This window comes from Pyrgilauda ruficollis, unplaced genomic scaffold (assembly GCF_017590135.1).
Source record: "Pyrgilauda ruficollis isolate IOZ18807 unplaced genomic scaffold, ASM1759013v1 scaffold41, whole genome shotgun sequence".
Lineage (NCBI taxonomy): Eukaryota > Metazoa > Chordata > Aves > Passeriformes > Passeridae > Pyrgilauda > Pyrgilauda ruficollis.
This window is the reverse complement of record NW_024525601.1, coordinates 11,914,336-11,933,835: the sequence shown is the minus strand read 5'-3', so window position 1 is coordinate 11,933,835 and position 19,500 is coordinate 11,914,336. Positions and strand designations below refer to the sequence as shown.

The following is a 19,500-nucleotide window of genomic DNA, read 5'->3' as shown; positions in this document are numbered from 1 at the left end:
TGAGAGTAATAAACAAGGTATGTGAGGAAGGATACAAGAGTCTTACTCTTACAGGAGTAAGATAAAGACTCAGCAGAGGGAAAGGGAAATAAACATATGGCTCATGCACAGCAATACAGAATAATGTCCTCTTACTTTACACAGTGGACAGAAAGGCTATCAACTTAAACTCTTGCACAGTAAGAAATATATCTGTTAAGATACTGAGAAAAGAAAGCTTTCAATCACCAAGAACAATGAGATGTTGAATTAAATCCATAGCGAGGTATTACAGTCTCCATCAAAATCTTTTAAGAGTATGTTAGACAAATATCTGACAGTAATGGCAGATGCATATCTGATTTTGACCTATGACTGATGAACAAATTAGATGACTACTGGAGAACCTGTCTGCTCTGATTTTGTTATTATTTCTAGGATAATATTTAGAAAATATTTTTTAAAGTTTTTTAAAGAGCTATCTGCTTCAAGGTATTTATATACTGCTACAATCCTTTTTTTCCTCTAAATCTTAACATATCAAAGTCCAGGTGTCTGGAAAAACTCAAAAGCTTCTAACTCCTCCCAGGAAATTTCTTCAGGTTTCAGTTTGTTGTACTTTCAAATATTTCAAAAATGGTGTAAGAGGAGTCTGAACTATATAAAACACAAACTCCATCAGAATCCCTAAAAAAAGTGATTAAAAGATTATTCCACTGCTATGATGAATGATGGCATTTGGCATTTACATAGGACCTCTCAGCAACAATTAAAACTGACACGTTAAGAAGATTAAATCTGTTTTAAAAATGAGAAAATTTGGGAATACTCATTATTAGGAATGTCTCAAATGCTACAAGCTACTTAACAGTAACCACAATAGAAGGAATGCAACTATGCTTTGGATTTCTTAGAGGACCTATGGTGCTCTCTTCCCTGAAAGTCTGTAACTACAAAAAATACATATGCAAGAAAATGAAGATTTCTAAATTCTAAAAGCTTCATTTCAGTGACAGCCTCCTGTAAACATTCTTGTAATTTTATTTCATTTTTCAGCAGCTGATAGTAACTGAATGAGACAAGATCTACTTTGCACTCAGCACAGGATAACCTTTTCCAACACATATTTCTAACAAAGTCTATTTCAGTACAGCAAAGACTCTATTACCAACAAATGAATGTCCTGTTATACAGGACAATTGCATGGAAGAAGTGCCCATTTTCATGAATGCATCACAATAAACTATCCTCACCATCTGTTCCACCCACTAAATATAATTGTAAAAAGAACACAGTCCCTGAGCGTAACACAAGTTTTAATGCCTGTATGTATATTCTCTTTTTTAATCAATACAAAATACATATCCCCATCTTCTAAGTGACTCCAAGTTAGAGTAACATTTTCTCCAGCTAGAGCTTCATATCCTATGGGAAGGCATACACACAAAGATAACCCGAACTGAAATAAGACATGACTGCAAAATCAGTAACATCCTTCAGTGGCAGATATTCTCACAGCATGGAAAGCCCAAGACAGAGAGTCAAATCTACATTTTCTGATTTATTTGACCTGCTATCACTTACAGAGTACTATGGGGGTTTTGTCAGCTTCTGGAAGAAATGTGTGCATTGCTTCTAGGCCAATAGCATACTGTGGGTGCCCACCACAGTCCTACTTTAAAAAAACCCTCAAAATCTGTTCAGAAAAACAACAAATTCTCTCTCCCGCACCCTTCCTGTGGCTAATTTAGGTTCTGTATAGCAGGTCCCAAGTTTGTAATAAAATTTAGTGAAGTATTTGGGAGCAGCATGGAAGTATGACACTACTGCATCACTAATCATAGCTCTGATAAGAGTTTATGACAAAACATGTGCCAATATTTTTTTATGTTGTTTTCCACAGAGAAAGACATTTTGAATCCTTATATAGTTCAGGGACATCACTGTCCAGATCAGAAATAGAAGCTGTAAGACAAGAAAGAAATTCAGGCTTGCAGCCTTGGAAATTAAGAGTTTATTCCATATAGGAAATGGGAGCACCATGGGTCTACATAAAGAAATAGAAATGAAAACAGAAAAAGGACAGAAATCACACAGTTGGCAGAATCTGTTAACTGAAATGGAAAAAAAAAAGTAATCTTATTTAATCAGAGCTCAGAAAGTCAACTAAACACAACATGTAGTGAATGTTGGGCAGATCATCAGATTTTCAGACAATCAAACAATATCTGGACCTGAATTGTGCACTATACAGGACCCTAGACCTATTCTCAAAGCTGCTCTGCACTTTTAGCATCCCAAGAAATGTCGTATCATGAGAGAAACATTTCAATAGGTACAAGAACAGAAACCCTTAAACCTTATACAAAGTTTCCCACACTTCATGTGTGGTGCCCCAAAAGGCCAGTAGATTTATTTTCCAAAATCCACCAAAAAACCCCTAATTAATTCATTTGATACCATGAGCAAACAATTGAGGTCGTATCTGAAGATGGAGAAGAACATATACTTGAAAGTATGTATCTCAGTCTTAAATGTAGAGATAAATCACAGGAAATAATCTAACCTTGAATATAACTCTGCATATCAAAAGCTGTAATAGTGAAGGAACATTGTCTATTTTGCATAATGATGTTGGATCAACATAGAGAACTAGCTATCCACATGGGACTGATTGATAAATCTAAAGAAAGATCATGTATGAAACCAAAGTACACTTTCATGGGAGGCTGTGATACAATAAGGCTTATAGGTTATACTGCCAGGAACTGGCAATAGCACATTTAACAGCTCTATGGCATTTAGGAAGTAAAATGCCTTGGAGCTATTTTACAGGATCATTATATATAAAAATAGGACTAGGCTGGAAGATTAATAAAGAATCTTACAAGACTAATAAACAATCTTATCCCCACAAAGATAGACATAATATTACTTCTGGGATTTAGCCACTACAAAAAGCTTGTTTGTTAGCTTTTCCAACATGGCCACATTACAAAATACTTCTCTAAATGATTCAGCATTTTGCTGAATGCAAGAAGTACTTTGTAAAGATAAAGAAACAGTTATGTCATTCTTTGACTTCACTTAAGCAGAGACAAGAGTCTTAGTGAACACTACATTTTGTACTCCCTAGGGAACTTTTCCAATTAAATTTCATGCAGAGCAGGAAAATCTGCATATGACATGGAGATTTAGAATTTACTCTTAGCATCACTTCAGAGAAAATTCTTTGTTAATTACAGAAAGTGACCCATGGACCTCACTAAAAAACCCACAGAAAATATAATGAGAAACTGTATCTACCACCTCAAGAGATGTAGCTTCGAAATAGTTACAGATCCAACTGAAGAACTAAATCAACCAAAGAAGAACAACCAACCAAAACTTTTATGCCATATCTCCATATGACATGCAATAATGCAAATGAAGAAAAGAGAATGTTAACTTCTAATTGGGCAAGCATGTAAGCAAATATGCTACTATGCCTGGGAATAAATGCACATTAGGCAAGCAAATTCACCATGAAGAAAGAATATCTCTTACATACTGCCCCCATCCCCCAAAAAATCATTACATAACAATCAGAATCTAATTGCTAAATCACCTCTCTGCCTGAAATTGATTAGGTCTGCCAAACTTTAAAAAGCAACCACTGAGGACGAAAAAAAAAACTGACCAGGGATTTTCCAGGTAGACAGAAAGATGTCTTCTTGAGAAAGGATCAGCTGCTGAGTTTGAAAAAGGGACAGGTAAACAGAAAAATAAAACTTTCCAAGAGAACAGAGTTTAGAAAAATATCAGTATTACAAGTAAGATATTTATTTTACTCCTACTCACCTAAACCAGATTTTTTTAACCTCTTTAAGTGCTGGCTTGTTTGCTTTCCAGTTGGAGACTTTTGCCCATGTTTCATCTCCTTATCAGAACCATCTGCTTCACCATTTTTAGATTCCGATCCTTTGAAAAAAATAAAATCTCTCAAATATGATGCTTTTGCACTTAGTTACTAACAATCCCCTCAGCACCCTCTACATCGTAAACAAAACAAAAATAGGATTTTCAAAAAATTGACATTTTCTTGCTGAAAGGCAATATACTTTTCTGGTCACAATACAATTCCTCCTCATCAGAGGAATTGGAAGTAAAAGCTCAATAAATCAATTAAGTGCTGAAAACTAAAGTTTACTGAACACTGCAGTCAATAAAAATGTTCAGTGATCTAATAAAAATAACATAGTTCTATAATGCCCAGGAGATATTTTTAAAAATATTTTAACCTTAAGTTATGGGGCAGTAAAGCAGCCCAAGGCTGAAAAAAAGATACTTTCTTTTTGAAGAAACATTTAAAGAAAATAGATGTTTGGAAATACAGTTGTCAATTTGTGTTAAACACAGACACAGAAATCTCTTAAAATGAAGCAACTTAACCACCAGAGCTAAAGGTCAAGGTTATGCTGCAGTGATAATAAGCATGGTATAAGAAGAAAAGCTGACAAAAGGATTTGAGTATTGCAATGCAGAACTGAGACACAAATTCACATTCACAGAGAAGCTTGCCTTTCCCCCCCTCCTCTTTTTATGGCATTGAATACCAGCATGTGGTCCTCCATTAGAACTCCAGAGCCAAACAAAATGTTACTTTGCATTCCTTTAAAGCTGCTGCTATTACCAATTGTCATTTTACTTTGTGCCTTCAGCTCTTTATTAAAGAAAAATCTCCATCGTTGAGACACGAGTCTTGATAAGGAAATAAAGATGTTAAACAAAGCCACCCAGTGGAAACAGTATTTCAGCAATTCCAAATTCTGTATGCTACTCATCTGATTCAGAGGAAGGCTCTGTGACTAGAGCTGATCTTGCAAATGGTCCTTTAGCTATTTACCTGAAGGTGAATCCGACTGCTCATCGGACACCTTTAATGGTGTCAAAACAACACGAGGAACAGTCTTGTTTACCATCATTGAGACTCCATTTCTTCTTTTCTGCTGTTGTCTCAAAGCCTACAAAAACAATAACAAAACATAAAACTGTAGCAAAAAATAATGCTTATAAGTGAATTACACATGACATTTCTCTACCATTAAACTGAATCCCTTAAAATAAGCATAATTTACACAGCTACTGACTTGCCAGACTTCACACTCGTCCTCTTTATGTCATTTTCTTTTAAGACACAAAATCAGGCTTTTTCTCCTTTTTTAATAGAGAAAGAAGATGCACCTTAGATCATTTTCCAATCCAGTTTTGACAACAAAGAAGCTCGTAACTGTTTGCTCTACCTTAACAGCACATCGTGATAACCCATGAAATGTGAAACTAAGCCTTCCAAAAAAAAAAGTAAACCCAAAATGTTTCAAAACCAGAATAAAAATATATATGTCTACACATCTCTCGCAGGTGCATCCTCTCCAGTATACTGCTCAGTCAATCAAGTTAACACAGAGTGTCATCAGTATGTACAGCATGTAAGGACTACAGTATTGATGCACTCACTCAGCCGTGAGTAGTGCTGCACAAAATCACTGAACATGGCAGGAATCATTTATTTTCGTGAAGGGAATCAGTCCTAATCTTGGAAACCTTGCAGCATTTGGCTTCTGTCTGTTTGACTTTGGGCATTAACCTTCAGAACACGAACATGATGGTGTTCTGGCAAATCTGGGGGAAAATGATACATGAATAAATCTCTACAAATGGTAGTGCTTTGTGTTTCATAAATGTATCAAATACAGGGCTGATAATGTAATATAAAATATCTACAGATTAGAAATAGCAAATACCCATCAGACTGTTTTATATGGAAAATGATATCTCATTCAAAAGGTCTTAAAACATAAAAATATGAATACCTGCCAATTAATACATCTGTAAACATTAAAATTCTGGAATTAATCAGAATGGGCTGGGTTTAATACAGACTTCTCCTAGCCTCCTGTCTATTTTTCTCCATTCTTACTGTGCACTCTATTTTTACAACTGTGATTTATGTTACGAACTTGGGGGATTTATTAAAGTAATACCATATCAACAAGGTACATATTTGATATGAATTATCCCAATAGGTTTATGAGCATGAATGACTGATGCCCTATAAGGTTTAAGTCTGTAACTTTAATGGATTGTAATACCTTTCCAAATTGTTCACATAGCTAAATAATAGGGAAAAAAACCTCTGAGAAGAAAGAAATCGATACTGGTCTATTCCTCTAAATAACACTCTACACAACGTAAAATACACCAGGCCACATAGAAGCTATTTCATGGATTAACCCATTTTATTGTACTTCTGAAAGGACATGTAAGCACTGTGCAATAAAAAGCAAATTAGAACACTTGAAGTCAAACAAAGAGAGGAAGCTGGTCAGATCTGCACTGAACCAAAGAAGCAGCAGAAAGACATAAAGAACAGCTGATACTTCAAACATTTTTGAGACAGAAATTTCATACTGGTATCGAGCAAGCATAGCCAGACTTGTGGACAGAAAATTCTAAAGTGTTAACACTTCTCAAAAATTCCTCAAAATTCAAAAAATGATGCTGCAAACCTAAGTGTCAACTCAGGTGATCCTTAATTAACAGTAATACCATGGAGACAGTGGGAAACAGTTCATCAAAAATTAACTGAAAAGACTGGCAATGTCTGCACCACCGATACACCAATATAACCACAGCTTCATATTATGGTGCCCCACAGACTGATTTGCCTCATGTCATCCTCATTTCCTCCACCCAAGGCAAATGGCTAGAGCCCAAACAATGCCCCATGTTGTCCTCCTGCCTCCTCCTGACTTTCCAAGACAGAGAAACACCATTTTAATGATTTATACAGCCACTGTGGCAAAGGCAGATTCTTTGTCAACCCTCACAGTTGATTTTCAGTGCTTAGACTGAACTCCCATGAAGGAGAGAAAGGAACCAGCAGTGTACCCACCACCAGTGACAGGCATGCAGTGTTTGTACACCTCAGGTGACACACGTGCTGCTGGAGCAAGGGCAGCGGTACCCAACATTTGTCAGGAGCACCACTTACCTTCTTTTCTGTTACTGGCAGGGGCCCCTGTTGTCCTTAAGCACACATTTATGCAACTGATCCGGCATTTGCAAGAAGCACTGGCCAACTCATGCACTAATGCAAGACACTCCCTGGACAGTTAGATGAGGAAATACAGCTGGGAGCAGACAAAGCTACCAGAACTATTTACTTCAAGGCACAGCACACTTCTCTAGCTACAGCCTAAGCACCTCTATATATGAGGGTTAAGAAAAACCTTAAAGACACCATTTCCCTTTGACAGACATTTGTTTTTCAGGGTTTCTTTTTCCCTAACATATATTGATTCACTGCCAGTCCCTTCCCCAGCTCCTCCAGTTTCACAGCGCAAGGAACTGATAACCAAAAAGGGCCCAAGTGAAGTCTGAAAATCAAGCTGACAGTAAAGCTACACATACCTGAAGGACAGTCCGTAGAACAAAAAAACAAAACCAAAAAACACCCCCCCAAAACTAAGCCAAAAAAACCCCAATCTCAAAACCCAACCCGCCACAATATGGATGTTAAAACTAAGTAAAACTTTTAACACAAAATTAATGAATTACCAGTGAATTACCCTGTGTACAGAGAATAGACATACAACCTTCCCCATGCCTCTCTGTCTTTTCATTTGTCAAATGAAAGATATAAGATGGGGGAAGAGGGTACAAAGTAAACAAGTAAATAATCTAACATTTGATTTGCAGGGTAAAGAGATGGCTGAGATTCTGTGCAGACATTCTTCTTGTGATATGTCCAGCTAATCACAACAATTTTGTGGTAATTTCTCCTCTGAATTTGAAGCTGCAGGATCTGAAGTTTTTGGACAGACGAGTCTTTGCAAGACAACCCAGCCCAGCGGGAGAAACTGCTGACTGATACCCAGTTATAAGGAAAGCCAAACACCAGAAGGAGTTAAGTATAAAGGAAGGACAATCTCTGTAGTCTCCACTGAGGACAAATTTATAACTTCTCTATACCCACCCTCAGGGATATTCATTTTAGAATACAAGACTACTGCAGGATTAGACAAGAATCTTGTAACCCAAGATTAATTCTACTTAGTGGGAAGTCAATGAGATTACTCCAAGTGAAACATGCACCAAATGCCTGCTATACTGAGCTTTTAGAGCGCCAAGCTAATTTAGTGCTTTCCTAGTCACCATGACCAAATAAATCAAATTTATAACTAGCACTGAAGAAAATGAGAAATGTTGTAACTTATTCAACAGAAAAATGGTTCCAGATATCACTGTAGATACGGAAACAGCAACTAACACATACTACATTGTCATCTTTCACGGACACAGCCTTTTCCGTCTCATCCATATTTAGAGACATATAGCCTCCTAGCTGGACCTCCTACAGAACTGCAAGAAAAGATGATGATTTTACCAAATGGTAAGGTGTCATTTTCACTATGACAAATTAGAAAAAAACACATGCAGTGCATATCATAGCTTAAATAAAGAATTTTTTTCTTTAATGAGATGCTATGTTTACATTTCAAATGCATTCAATCACTTAATGCTAAATGCTTGAGTTAAAAAAGCTGCACGTTTTAAATACCTAGAACTGATCACTGTTCAAGTATTCTGTAAGACATTGCTACCATCCTACTAGTACAAAAAATAAATTTACAAAAAATGAAAGGAAATGAAAGTTCATGTAATATACATTACAAGCTCTCTTAAAATTACCACCAAAATATAATACTTACATCCAGCCTTTCACAAGCAGATTTGCAAAGGACATCTGTGAATCTCTCGCACATAATGAGTATGAAGAATTCCCAGTATTCCCATTCATAAAAATGAACCTGTGACCATCTGTTGAATAACACTGCCATGGTCATTATACAGTGCCTGGCATAATTATTTGGTTTAATGAAGTTATTTTTATTGCCAAAATCTTTAAGTAAACTATCAATCCATTTTTATCCAAAGAATTCAAAATAAAATAAAAAGATGAAAATTAAGAAAACATAAACTCTGAAGATAGATGGCAAAAGAAAAACACCATGAAATTACCAGTGAACTTCTAATTCCAGGCGGGTTCTTTAAAATAAAGAGGTGACAAGAGCAAGGTTCCTTCTGTTTTTCAGGGAGTTTCTATCCCTGCTGGAATATAGCAGTATTTTGGAGGTTTCAGGAATGCCATTATATGCTCTTAAGAATAGTAATTTCATGTTTAGTTGATCTTAACACAGGACAGACTTTTCCACCCATGCGACACAATGGCTGACTGTCTTCAGTAAAAACTCATAAAGTCACCTTTCAAGCAGGAATGAAAGGAAACAATATAAACTGAAACATAACTGTAGATGAGGGCAAAATGCCTCCCCAAAAGAACACCAGAAGCAAAATGTCAGTCTCTGTGCTCTGATTTTACTGCTGCTCGGCAAGTTTTTTTGTTATTTTTCTTTCCCACGTCTTTTAAACTCAGAATGAAAAAATGGATCACACAGATAAACCATTAATGCAGAAAACCACTTTCATTTGAGGTTAAATGTGTGACATGCTGAGAATGTTAGAAATTAAGTCATTATCAACAAAGACATGTAACACTTGGTTGCGTTAAGTAACATCGTCCCAGATTTCTACTTGTTCCATAAATGTCAAGTCTACATCCCAAAATTCATGTAATGAAACATAACCTTTGAAATTTCACACATTATGGATCAGAAATGTAAAACTATGGAATTCCTTCATTCTGCCATGTGAAATCTCAAGCTATGTTACACTGAGCAAAGTCTCTTGCACAAAATAAATGACAACTTTGCATCACGGTTATGGATCCCAAATTGACAAAGATGAAACAGGTTTATGGTTTATCACTGATTCACTTAACACCACCACAAAATTCACTCTTTGTCTTCTCTCTCACCCTAATTTTGTTTAGTAAAATTAAGTCTTTAATTCCCACATCTCAGTTAAATCAAAATTTCTCAATGGCAACCTGTTTCACGGACAGACAGAGCAGTTAAACTAAAACAGTAAGCACCACGAATCATGAAGAGTAAACCCATTATGATTTCCTAGATGCCACTAATTCTTATATTAAACATAAACAAAGCACTCAGTTATAAGCATGCAACCATAAGATTAAAACACAATAAAGATGTCCTATGGAAACAACCACAAAGCACCGAGTGCCATTTCCAAAGCAAATTAATTTACTTCCAACCATACCAGTACACTAAACATGTCGGTATGGTGCCAAGAGTACATAGTTGGTCATCTGAAGATGAAGAGTAGTGTCAGAATCAGCAGGATGGAAGTTTGGAAACCTATGGTTTATTTTGAAACAAATGCTAATACCTTCTCAAATAAGCATCTTTTCTTGTCCCAGGCCATCCTCCTACCTTGTGATAATTACATCTGTTTTCGGAATAAAAAATAATGTATTGCTGCATATTTGTTCTTTAGGTTTCAGTAGGGCTCAGGGGCTTTCAGCAGAGCTTTCTGTAGGACTACCGTACACCTTAACATTGAACATTTACCTGTGTACTAACCAACACTGAACTGAAGTGCTTGGACCTTTGTGGGGCAGAGACAAGGAGATTTGTCTGCTCACATGAGTGTCTGTACACCTGCAAGCTAGCACTACTTTCTACAGGATTACAATAATGCAGTCACAGCTACAGTTGCTGCAGATCACGAGAGACTGCAAAGTAAATGTTTTTGGTGCTTTCCCAACCATGGAAAAAAGGACAAAAACCACAAGTGATCTGTTCAATGTCTGTTTTGACTTGCATGTGAATGGGAATGATGATGGCCTATGCATCAACACAGTGAAAGCTTTTTAACAAAGAGAAGAATTGGGCGTTTTTAATGTTTCGTGTAGCATTAAATTAACAACATCCAACAGCTGAAAAGTGTTTTATGGGGAAATGGGTTCATTGGCACAACAAAGCACATGTAGGTTAGAAAACAGTTTGCAGAAAGCAATTTAAAAACAAATTAAAACAAAGATAGCAGTGTCAATACAAAATCTTAAAACAGTAATCAACACTTTCCATGAGGTCAAATTTTCAAACACACTCTGCACAGGGGCCAAAGCATACAGCAGGGGCTTCATGGTTAGACTCTGCAGATCAAAAATTTTCTCATATTACCACACAGAGAATTTACATTGCACCAGTGTAACGTCTTTCTGCCTGACATCCTGTTTCAGCCTGGGTACTCCTGCTTGCCCACACATCCTGAGCACACAGCCTTCTGGAGACCTCCCCAACAGCTCCTGGAACACCATTTGCAGATAACTGCTTGTCAGCATTTTGTAGGAGGCTTCCTAGAACTCTGAAGAGTTGTGAGCTGTTCCAAATCCTGCCTTTCCCTGAAAAGACCAACACTTTCTAGGATGCACTTCAAAATCAAGGCATGATTCATTGTCACCTGGATATAATTTCATGTTACAAACTATTCAAATCAAAATATGTTCTTTTTACATAGCCCAAAAGAAGATACTCAGATATTCACTGCCACTATAAGGAAAAATCACATAACTCCACTGGAAAAGCGTAACTGGGATGACAGTCTCTAGTGATTTTATTTTCATTAATACAGCAGCAATGACCAATCCATCTGAAATGGTTCTCCAGGCTACTTAAGGGACAGGCTACTTACAGAAATACATTAACAGATAAATGCAATGCTTAGAACTAGACTGCTATCTTCAGCTTGACTACCTGAGACTTGGAAAAAGCCACTGCATCTACAGAACAGAAGAGAACACTTTCAACCTATATTTGGGAAGAAGATTTCACTATGTCACAGTGGCAGGTTTAAGCAAAGGTAATGCCCATGTCAGGACATATTTTAAATGAGGGATTCTGTCCTACACTGAGGTAGAGGAGCAACTACGCTTCAACACTTAAAATTGCTTTGAAATTCTTTAGTTATTTCTCAGACTAAGAAATTCTCTAAAATACATTTATTAAAACAGAAAAGGTGCAGGAGCACTGTAAAAAGCATGCTGTGCAAACAACCCCAGAGGAGAAACAAGGAGAACCCTCCAGCAACTGGGAGGCAGTTATCAAAAAAGCAGTAAAAAGCAGGGATTGTGTGGATTCCTGTCTCTTTCTTTCCATCACAGGTAAGAGCTGAGGATCACGGGGATGACCCAGAAGAGAGTCTCATAAACATTGTCTTGGGTCTTACCAAAGCACTGTGTTGAGCAGCTGGTGCATGCTGCCCATGCATAGGGACCTTTAGAGGGACATACCGTGCAGCCAGCCTTCGGGCAATGCATGTACTCCCTGAACAGCTTCTGCTGGAACTCGTGCTCTCCCAGCTTCTTTTCCCCATTATGCAGTCTCCCTGCCATAGCTTCTCTGTCCTCTTCCCTAGACTTGTCTTGGCAATCAGAAAATCAGTTTAATTTATCATCTTCGAACTTCCATTTTCCAGAATGCATTTTGTAAACTCCTGTGTCCCTTCCCAAGTCTCTCTAGAAGCCAAAAAGCAACATGTTTTCCTTCTTTTCCATTTGTTGTCAGGAAAATTTGTCAAGAATCATCACTTATGTTGCCAGACATCTGATCAAATGCTTCAGCTAGGGAGCCAGAATTCTCCAACTGTGGCATTGGTACATTTGTTGCATCTGAAATAAAACATAAGAAGGTGGTTAAGAGAGACACTGAGCAACTGCAGCAAACTCTCTATCATGAGGAATTCAGTGCAAAAAAATACCTCTCAGTTCACAGTGGATTTTCAGAGGCTTTCAGGAAGACACCCTGCATTCAAATTCTAAGTGATTAGGACAAAATCATAATGATCTCCTCTGTCACCTTTGCTTCTTTGGGGTGAGGAAAGGAAAGCAGGGCAGGCAAATGTATCAGGCTTATATTAGAGCATATAAGGGAGCAGTTGCTCAAATGAGTCAAAGGAGAGACACCACAGACAGACTCATACTGGATTACTTCCTATGGACAGCAAAATGCTTCAAGATAACCTGCATCTGGCTGTAGTCAAGGAAAGAAGTCCTAACAGAATGAGTGTGGAGGGAGCAAGACTGGTGAGTTTGCTCTTCTCTCAAAGAAAGGTAAGCAGTGTGAGCTGAAGACAGGAAAGCAAATTCACACCAGCATCATGGGAGATGAGGATTCTACCTTCAGTGCCAGCCTAGGCACTTGGACACCTGTGTCCAAAAAAAAAAAAAAAGAAACAAAGAGATCTTGATAACCTAGTTACATGTATTTGGGTAAATCAGGGCTAAATTACAGTGTTAACCATCCTGAAATTTAGTGTCCTGTAGATTGGTTTCTATATAAGAATTATAGTTGTGGTAGAAATGTCAGCCTGAAATATTATTTGGAGCTGGACAGATCTAATGTCCTACAATTCAGAACCAATACATGAGCTAAACCCTAACTTCCCCATTGCTCTATTACTGCTTGGGGTGTGACAGCATTGACAGGAAAAAAAAAAAGGGGTGGAGTTGCCATTTCTATGATAAGAATAAATCCTACAAATGGGTGCCTTCCTTCTCATTAAAAACTGCATCTACCCACTTTATGAACTATATAGTGGCACATATATGAACCCAGCCACCAAGCATGCAGACAAAGCCCAAAGTTAAGGAAAACAAAACAAACCATGGCAGTGACATACCTTGTGTTGATTCCCTTATTTCCTGAGCTTCTCTCCTCCCAAACCCACTTGGCTGCTGTCTCTGGAGTTTCTGTCTCTACAAAGAGATCTGGATGCCCAGCACAGTCTCAAACATGTCCTGGTTCTGTATTCAGATCCTGAGTCTGAATGGAGTATCCTTCTCTTCTCCCAACAGAAAATTTATGGGTACCCTTCTTGGTGCTGATTCCAAAGTGCCAAAAGGAAGGCAGGATTTTCTTCCATGTCTGGGAGGTCTACTATCATCCCAGACACCATTATAGCGCATCTTCAAGTTCTTTCTCCTCTCTTGGTACTGACCCAGGGAACACCTGGTACACTGACGGACAAAGTGCTCTTACACTTGGCTATCAGAGTCCAAGTGACACTAACACCACCTCAATGTCCTGGTTATTCACACATTCTCAGTGTTACCTATGTGAGGCCAGTTTGCAGGTATGATCGTTTCTTCTGAGAAATGTTCCAAGAACATCTTGATAGATACAGATAAATCTGTATACAGCGAAGACTTCCACAAAAAAGTATCACCTCAAGTCAATGGAACAGAAACTGGACCAGACAGAAACATGTAGATACTATGTCATGGCTTGATGTCCATACTGAAGTTAGCCTTGTCCAGAGCAAGAATAATGCACACAGTAGTGTGACCATGTACCACTGCTAGCAGATGCAGGAGTAGTTCAGTACTTTCCCAGGAAGAGGTCCTTACATGGATCTGCATGCCAAAACTCTCGATTGTGAAAATGAGGTACATCAGTATGGAACTGATCAGTACTGATAGGAAATCAGCATGTGACAGCGTGCCGTAAGCCTTCTTTTCAAAGGTATAAGATCAGCAACAGCTGGGCACACAGGCCCAAGTACTTCCAACAGCACAAGGGAAACAGAAATCTGTAAAATCTGCCATCAGAAAGCCAAGCATAAAAGGCAGCTCTACACCATAGGCTCTTGTCTATACCCTCATGAGCAGGAACTGGTTTGTGGGACATTACACTCAGAGCAAAGTGTAAGCATTTTACAAGAGAAAACTGAAACTCTGTCAGAAACCAAAGGGAAGCACAAAACACACTCAGTAGTAAAACACTCAAAATCTCCTTCCCAACAAGGATACCATGGAAGGTGGTGAAGCTAGAAAGTTTCCAGACCAAAATGACACCCCAGCCTTTGAAAGGTGAGGATATAAGGGCTGATCTATGACAGAGAGCTTATGAAAATCCACTGCAAGTGCAAACCTCCTTAGTCCCTGCAAAACACCCCAAATCCACTGCTACCTGAGAGAAATCAAAACCAAGAGCCAGGGCCCAAAAAATGCCCTTTCCTCCATGCTCCTTGCAGAGCTCAAGAAAGGTAGCACTGTGACTAATTTGATTCATGAGAACATCCTGAAATGTAGACTGTTACAAGCCAAACAGGAGATTGCTCTTTGCAATCTAAACCTAGGAATATATCTCCAGAAATTATTAAAAAAAGCAAATCATATGTAAATCCAACACATAATAATTTAAAGAGAATTACATATGAGTGGTTAATAAGTAGATAAACAGTAGAGAAAATCTTCTATTTCCAGCTCAGATCTTCAAGCAGAACTACACATTATCAACTTCCCTCTCACTTTATTTTTAGAGGTTACAAAACAAATACACACAAGATCAAAGTAATGTGAAGAACCCAGTGGTTTTAAATAAATTGAGTAGGAAACTGAAAGCTAACTTGTAGGTTTTCATTCTTTGAAGACTGTTTTGTAGTAGATAAAAACCAACAGCTAAGGAAGACCCCATTACAGTATATTATACACAGTATATATACATTTATATATTATAAGCACTTGCTGAGAGGATGATGATGGCTTACCCTCCTTTACTTTAGCATGGAATCAGTAAGTTTGTATCAGTTGTAAGACTGTTACATAGTGTGTCTAAAAGTTTCATCTGGATTCAAAGGCCTGACAGGTTCTTTGTATGAATTTTATGCACTGTGAATCCATAAAAGAAATTGAAAGATTGGAAAGCAAAAGAATAAATTTCCAACAGCAACTTTATAAATAAAATCACTGTTAAGGTTTATTCACCTCTGCTACAATACCAAATCAAACCTGTGTTGTGTATATATGGCAATAGCCAACACCTGAAACTTTCAAAGAAAACAAAGCAAAAAAACCCCACTATTCCACTAGAGAAATGCCCATTTGTCTCACATTGTGCATAGAGAAAACATTTTGCTGATAGCTGTAATGCTACTCTCATACTCTGAAGTACAGGATCTAATTACCATCAACTTAATTAAAACTTATTTCTTTTTATTGATTACTTAACTTTATGGTGTAGCTTTAACCCTACTGCCTTAGGGAATGTTTTCAAAGATTCACATAAATGTTATGACTTTTTATATTAATTAAGCTATTCTGATTAATTTGCCCTTTTAAAATTATTCTCAGTGCTATATATCTGCGAAGTGACAAATGGCAGAGTTTAAACAATTACAGAAGTTCAAACATTTGTGGCTTTGCTCTTTTTATTCCCTTCTTTCCCCTCTGCCTACTCCTTCCACCCCTAGGGAAGTTCACAGATCACAAAAGATCTGTATAGAAGAGTTTCCAAGAAGTGCAAATTTTCCACAAGTATCCTAATGGTTAGTGAGTTGTTTTGTGCCCACTGTTCAATTTTCCTGAACAAACACAGGCAATACCTCAATCTAATAATCCTCAGTCCTCAAAGCCTCTAAATACAACATAACCTTATGTGAATGATAAACATCTATTAATTTTATTGGATTTAAACTCAGCCTGCATGAAAAACTAAAGTGTTTAGAGGAGATGTGCACAGGCTTTGCTTAACTTAAGCCTAAACAAAGAACTCAACACTAAAATACCCCATGAAATACATTATATTCATTAGCCATAACTAGGAGAGCAGTTGTGAGAAAAATTACAACAGTATCTCATTATCCTAACACTTTAGAAAAGTCACAACTCCAAATGGAGAAGAGGTCATCATAGGGGTTTTTTTGAATTCTACTTTTTTAATTTTTCTTTTTCATTTTTCTGGCTGTAAGCCGAATTAATCTGGAAAAAATGCTGGAAAATAATTTTTACTTTATCATGCTTTCAGCTAATAGGTGACTAATCAGCTGCTTTTGTAAGGTTTAATACTTATCATGGAATCTAAATCATCCAAATCCTAAGTTTTTTTATAAAAATAACCTAACCCCACCTTTATACCCTGTAGTACCAAAAACAGTATGAAAATTTTTTTTTTAACAGGTCATAGAGAAAAACTGAATAACTATGTCTAGAGTCTATGACTAGAGTCTTTCCTATCTGCAGCACTTCTTTCAAAATGTTTTTTTTAAATTTATTTTTAACCTCACATAAAATTTTCAATACAAATGCTTATATAGGAAAAGCAGGGGTGTGATAATATAAAGAATTCTGCTTACTTGAAATTGACTTAAGTGCTTACTGCACTTAAAACCCCTTTAAACTCCCAACAAATAGGACTGCACCCTCGCTAAAAACATAGCAAAACCCCCAACAAAATGCCACTAAACATAAGACTAAAAATCCTTAGAGGACTCTATAAATTCTGCTGACATCCCACTCACATAGGAATGACAGATGCTAAAGGGAAGCCAACTGATGATCAGTCAATACAAGCTTACCTGTTTAAGTGCTTTCTTTGTGTGCTGCTGGAAGGAAGATACTAGCTTGCTTTGCACCGGTGCATTAGTAAGGCTTGAATCACGATTGGAAGACATTTCCTCAGATGTCTGCTTTGGGCAAACTTTATAAAAAGAAATAAAAAATCAGAATACTGTTATGGGGGTTACCTTCCCTATTTCTCGGAGAGTCATAAGGATGGAAAAATAAACCAACACAAGCAAATGCCTCAAAACCAAAGATCTTGCTGTAGAAAATACAGCTGATCTTGAGGTCCACATCAGCTGAAAATCCAGACATATTCTAGGAAATGTACTGCTTCACTGATATTTGTACCACATCATACATCATACCCTTTCTATGCAGTTCAGGAGGCCTTGCCTTTCAGGTCCTGAAAGGTAACTGAAATAGTTTAGCAGATTTCACACAGAAACTAGATAAAAACTACCTTCCTCATCAACACATTTTAATAGATTATAAGATATCCAAATGAGCATTTATACAAGAGATACTGATGACACCTGGATCTAGAAAGATTTATACATATGTAACTTCATACCTATTTTACAAGTATCTCTTGGTAAAGCTAAGAACACACTTTAATGGGTAGACTGGAATATCCTGCAAGATGAATTCTGGTCTCTCAGGTAATACATGCTGCTACACTTGTCAGCCTTCTAAATAATACATGCTTTAATGAACAAATACTACAGTACTTGCATTAAACAGCCTCTTGAATAAATGTTGCGTGTGACACAGAAAAAAGTCACCTGGTTAAAAATAAATTAAAATATTATTTGTTTTGTTTTTTGGTGTTTTTTTTAAACAGCTTTATTAAACAGATATGAAAGCTGTGAGAGTAGCTGGAGGATCCTATTAGTCTTGGTCAGCAAACTCAACTGAAAGGGCTGTAGAAACCTTTCCACTCTGAATGCTTGCATTACTATTACTCTCACTAGTAACCTAAGACTGCCCAGCTAAACCAGCATTAGCAGAATCCAGAAATGAAGCAGCTTTTCTTCCACTCTCCTCTGCTGATTCAGTTCAAATCTGCCTTCCAGCAGTGTTCAAAGCTGGTTTGTGCGTTGACATATCTTCTTTATAATGTTTTGCAGCAGTAAATGGTTTTCCAAGATCTGCCATACTTTGCACACCACCAGAATAGTCTGAAGACACTCTAAGAAGCTGTACAGACATGTGCCAGAAATAACGTAGCCCAGTATTAATCTAATTTCTCTGCCCATCCTTCAGTGGGATCAGCAGACACCCAAAGTAGCTAAGTCCTGTGCCTTTAGCAATGTTTCTTAGAAGAAACATTGCAACATTCTTTGATTCATGTTTGTAAGGAAAAAAGACACAGACAATTTAGCTATCAATAAGTAATGGCCATCATAAGATGCATGTGATATTAAACCTTTTTTTTACACTGAAAGAAAAAGTAATCAATGCTTACCTCCGGAAGAGAGAATACACTCCATGGCACTGCTTTTATGCCAATAACTGCCATATTCGATTAAAATTTTTCATTACCAGGTAAGAGAAATGCTCTTTTATCACAAGATTTATACTGGTTTGTTTTGGTGGTTTTTTTTGTTTGTTTTTTTTTTTTTTTTTTTTTTTTTTTTTTTTTCCTTATACTTGCAGGATTTGTCAAAATACACAAAGAAGGTGCAACACAAAACAGGTTCTGAGTTTACAGAATCACCTGGTTTGGATCAATCTTTTCCACATGATGAGCAAAGCTTACTATCAAATAAGACAACGTAAAAGAGCTGCAAAGTGTCAGCAGAAAACAAACAATAGCTGGTTTATATAATCCAAATCATTGCAACAGCTAAGCTCCTGAAACAAAGAACACCTATATCAAATAAAAATAAGACATTTCAAATTGCCCAGATTTTGTCTTCTCCTTCAAATAAACTTTTTTTTTACTGTGTTCTGGCAAATTTTGAGAGTCAAAGAATTGAAGAAAAAAAACGCCAGAAACAGCATGTGCAGACAAACCCCAAAGTTAGCAAGAGAAGAGAACACATTCAAAAATCCTTAAAGAATGGAAACTGGTAAACTTAAGTGCCCCTCCTAAAACAGGATAGATACAACATGACCTGTCATGATAAACCTATTGCTGTTCCCCAGAATGACTGCAAATTCCTATTACCTTCCTGTTGAAAAGGGAAATTGAGATTTTCATTATGGTGCTC

At 37.1% G+C, this 19,500-nt stretch overlaps 1 protein-coding gene across 1 annotated transcript in view; it reads right to left on the bottom strand.

Moving 5' to 3' along the window:
* Positions 1 to 19,500, bottom strand: part of ASXL3 (ASXL transcriptional regulator 3) — a 121,443-nt gene that overhangs the window by 36,264 nt on the left and 65,679 nt on the right. The window contains exons 6-8 of the mRNA XM_041477607.1: positions 17,302 to 17,423; positions 4,865 to 4,982; positions 3,820 to 3,939 (exon numbers count right to left, since the gene is read on the bottom strand). Of these exons, the coding sequence (XP_041333541.1) occupies positions 3,820 to 3,939; positions 4,865 to 4,982; positions 17,302 to 17,423 (360 nt within the window). The remainder of the gene's footprint in view (positions 1 to 3,819; positions 3,940 to 4,864; positions 4,983 to 17,301; positions 17,424 to 19,500) is intronic.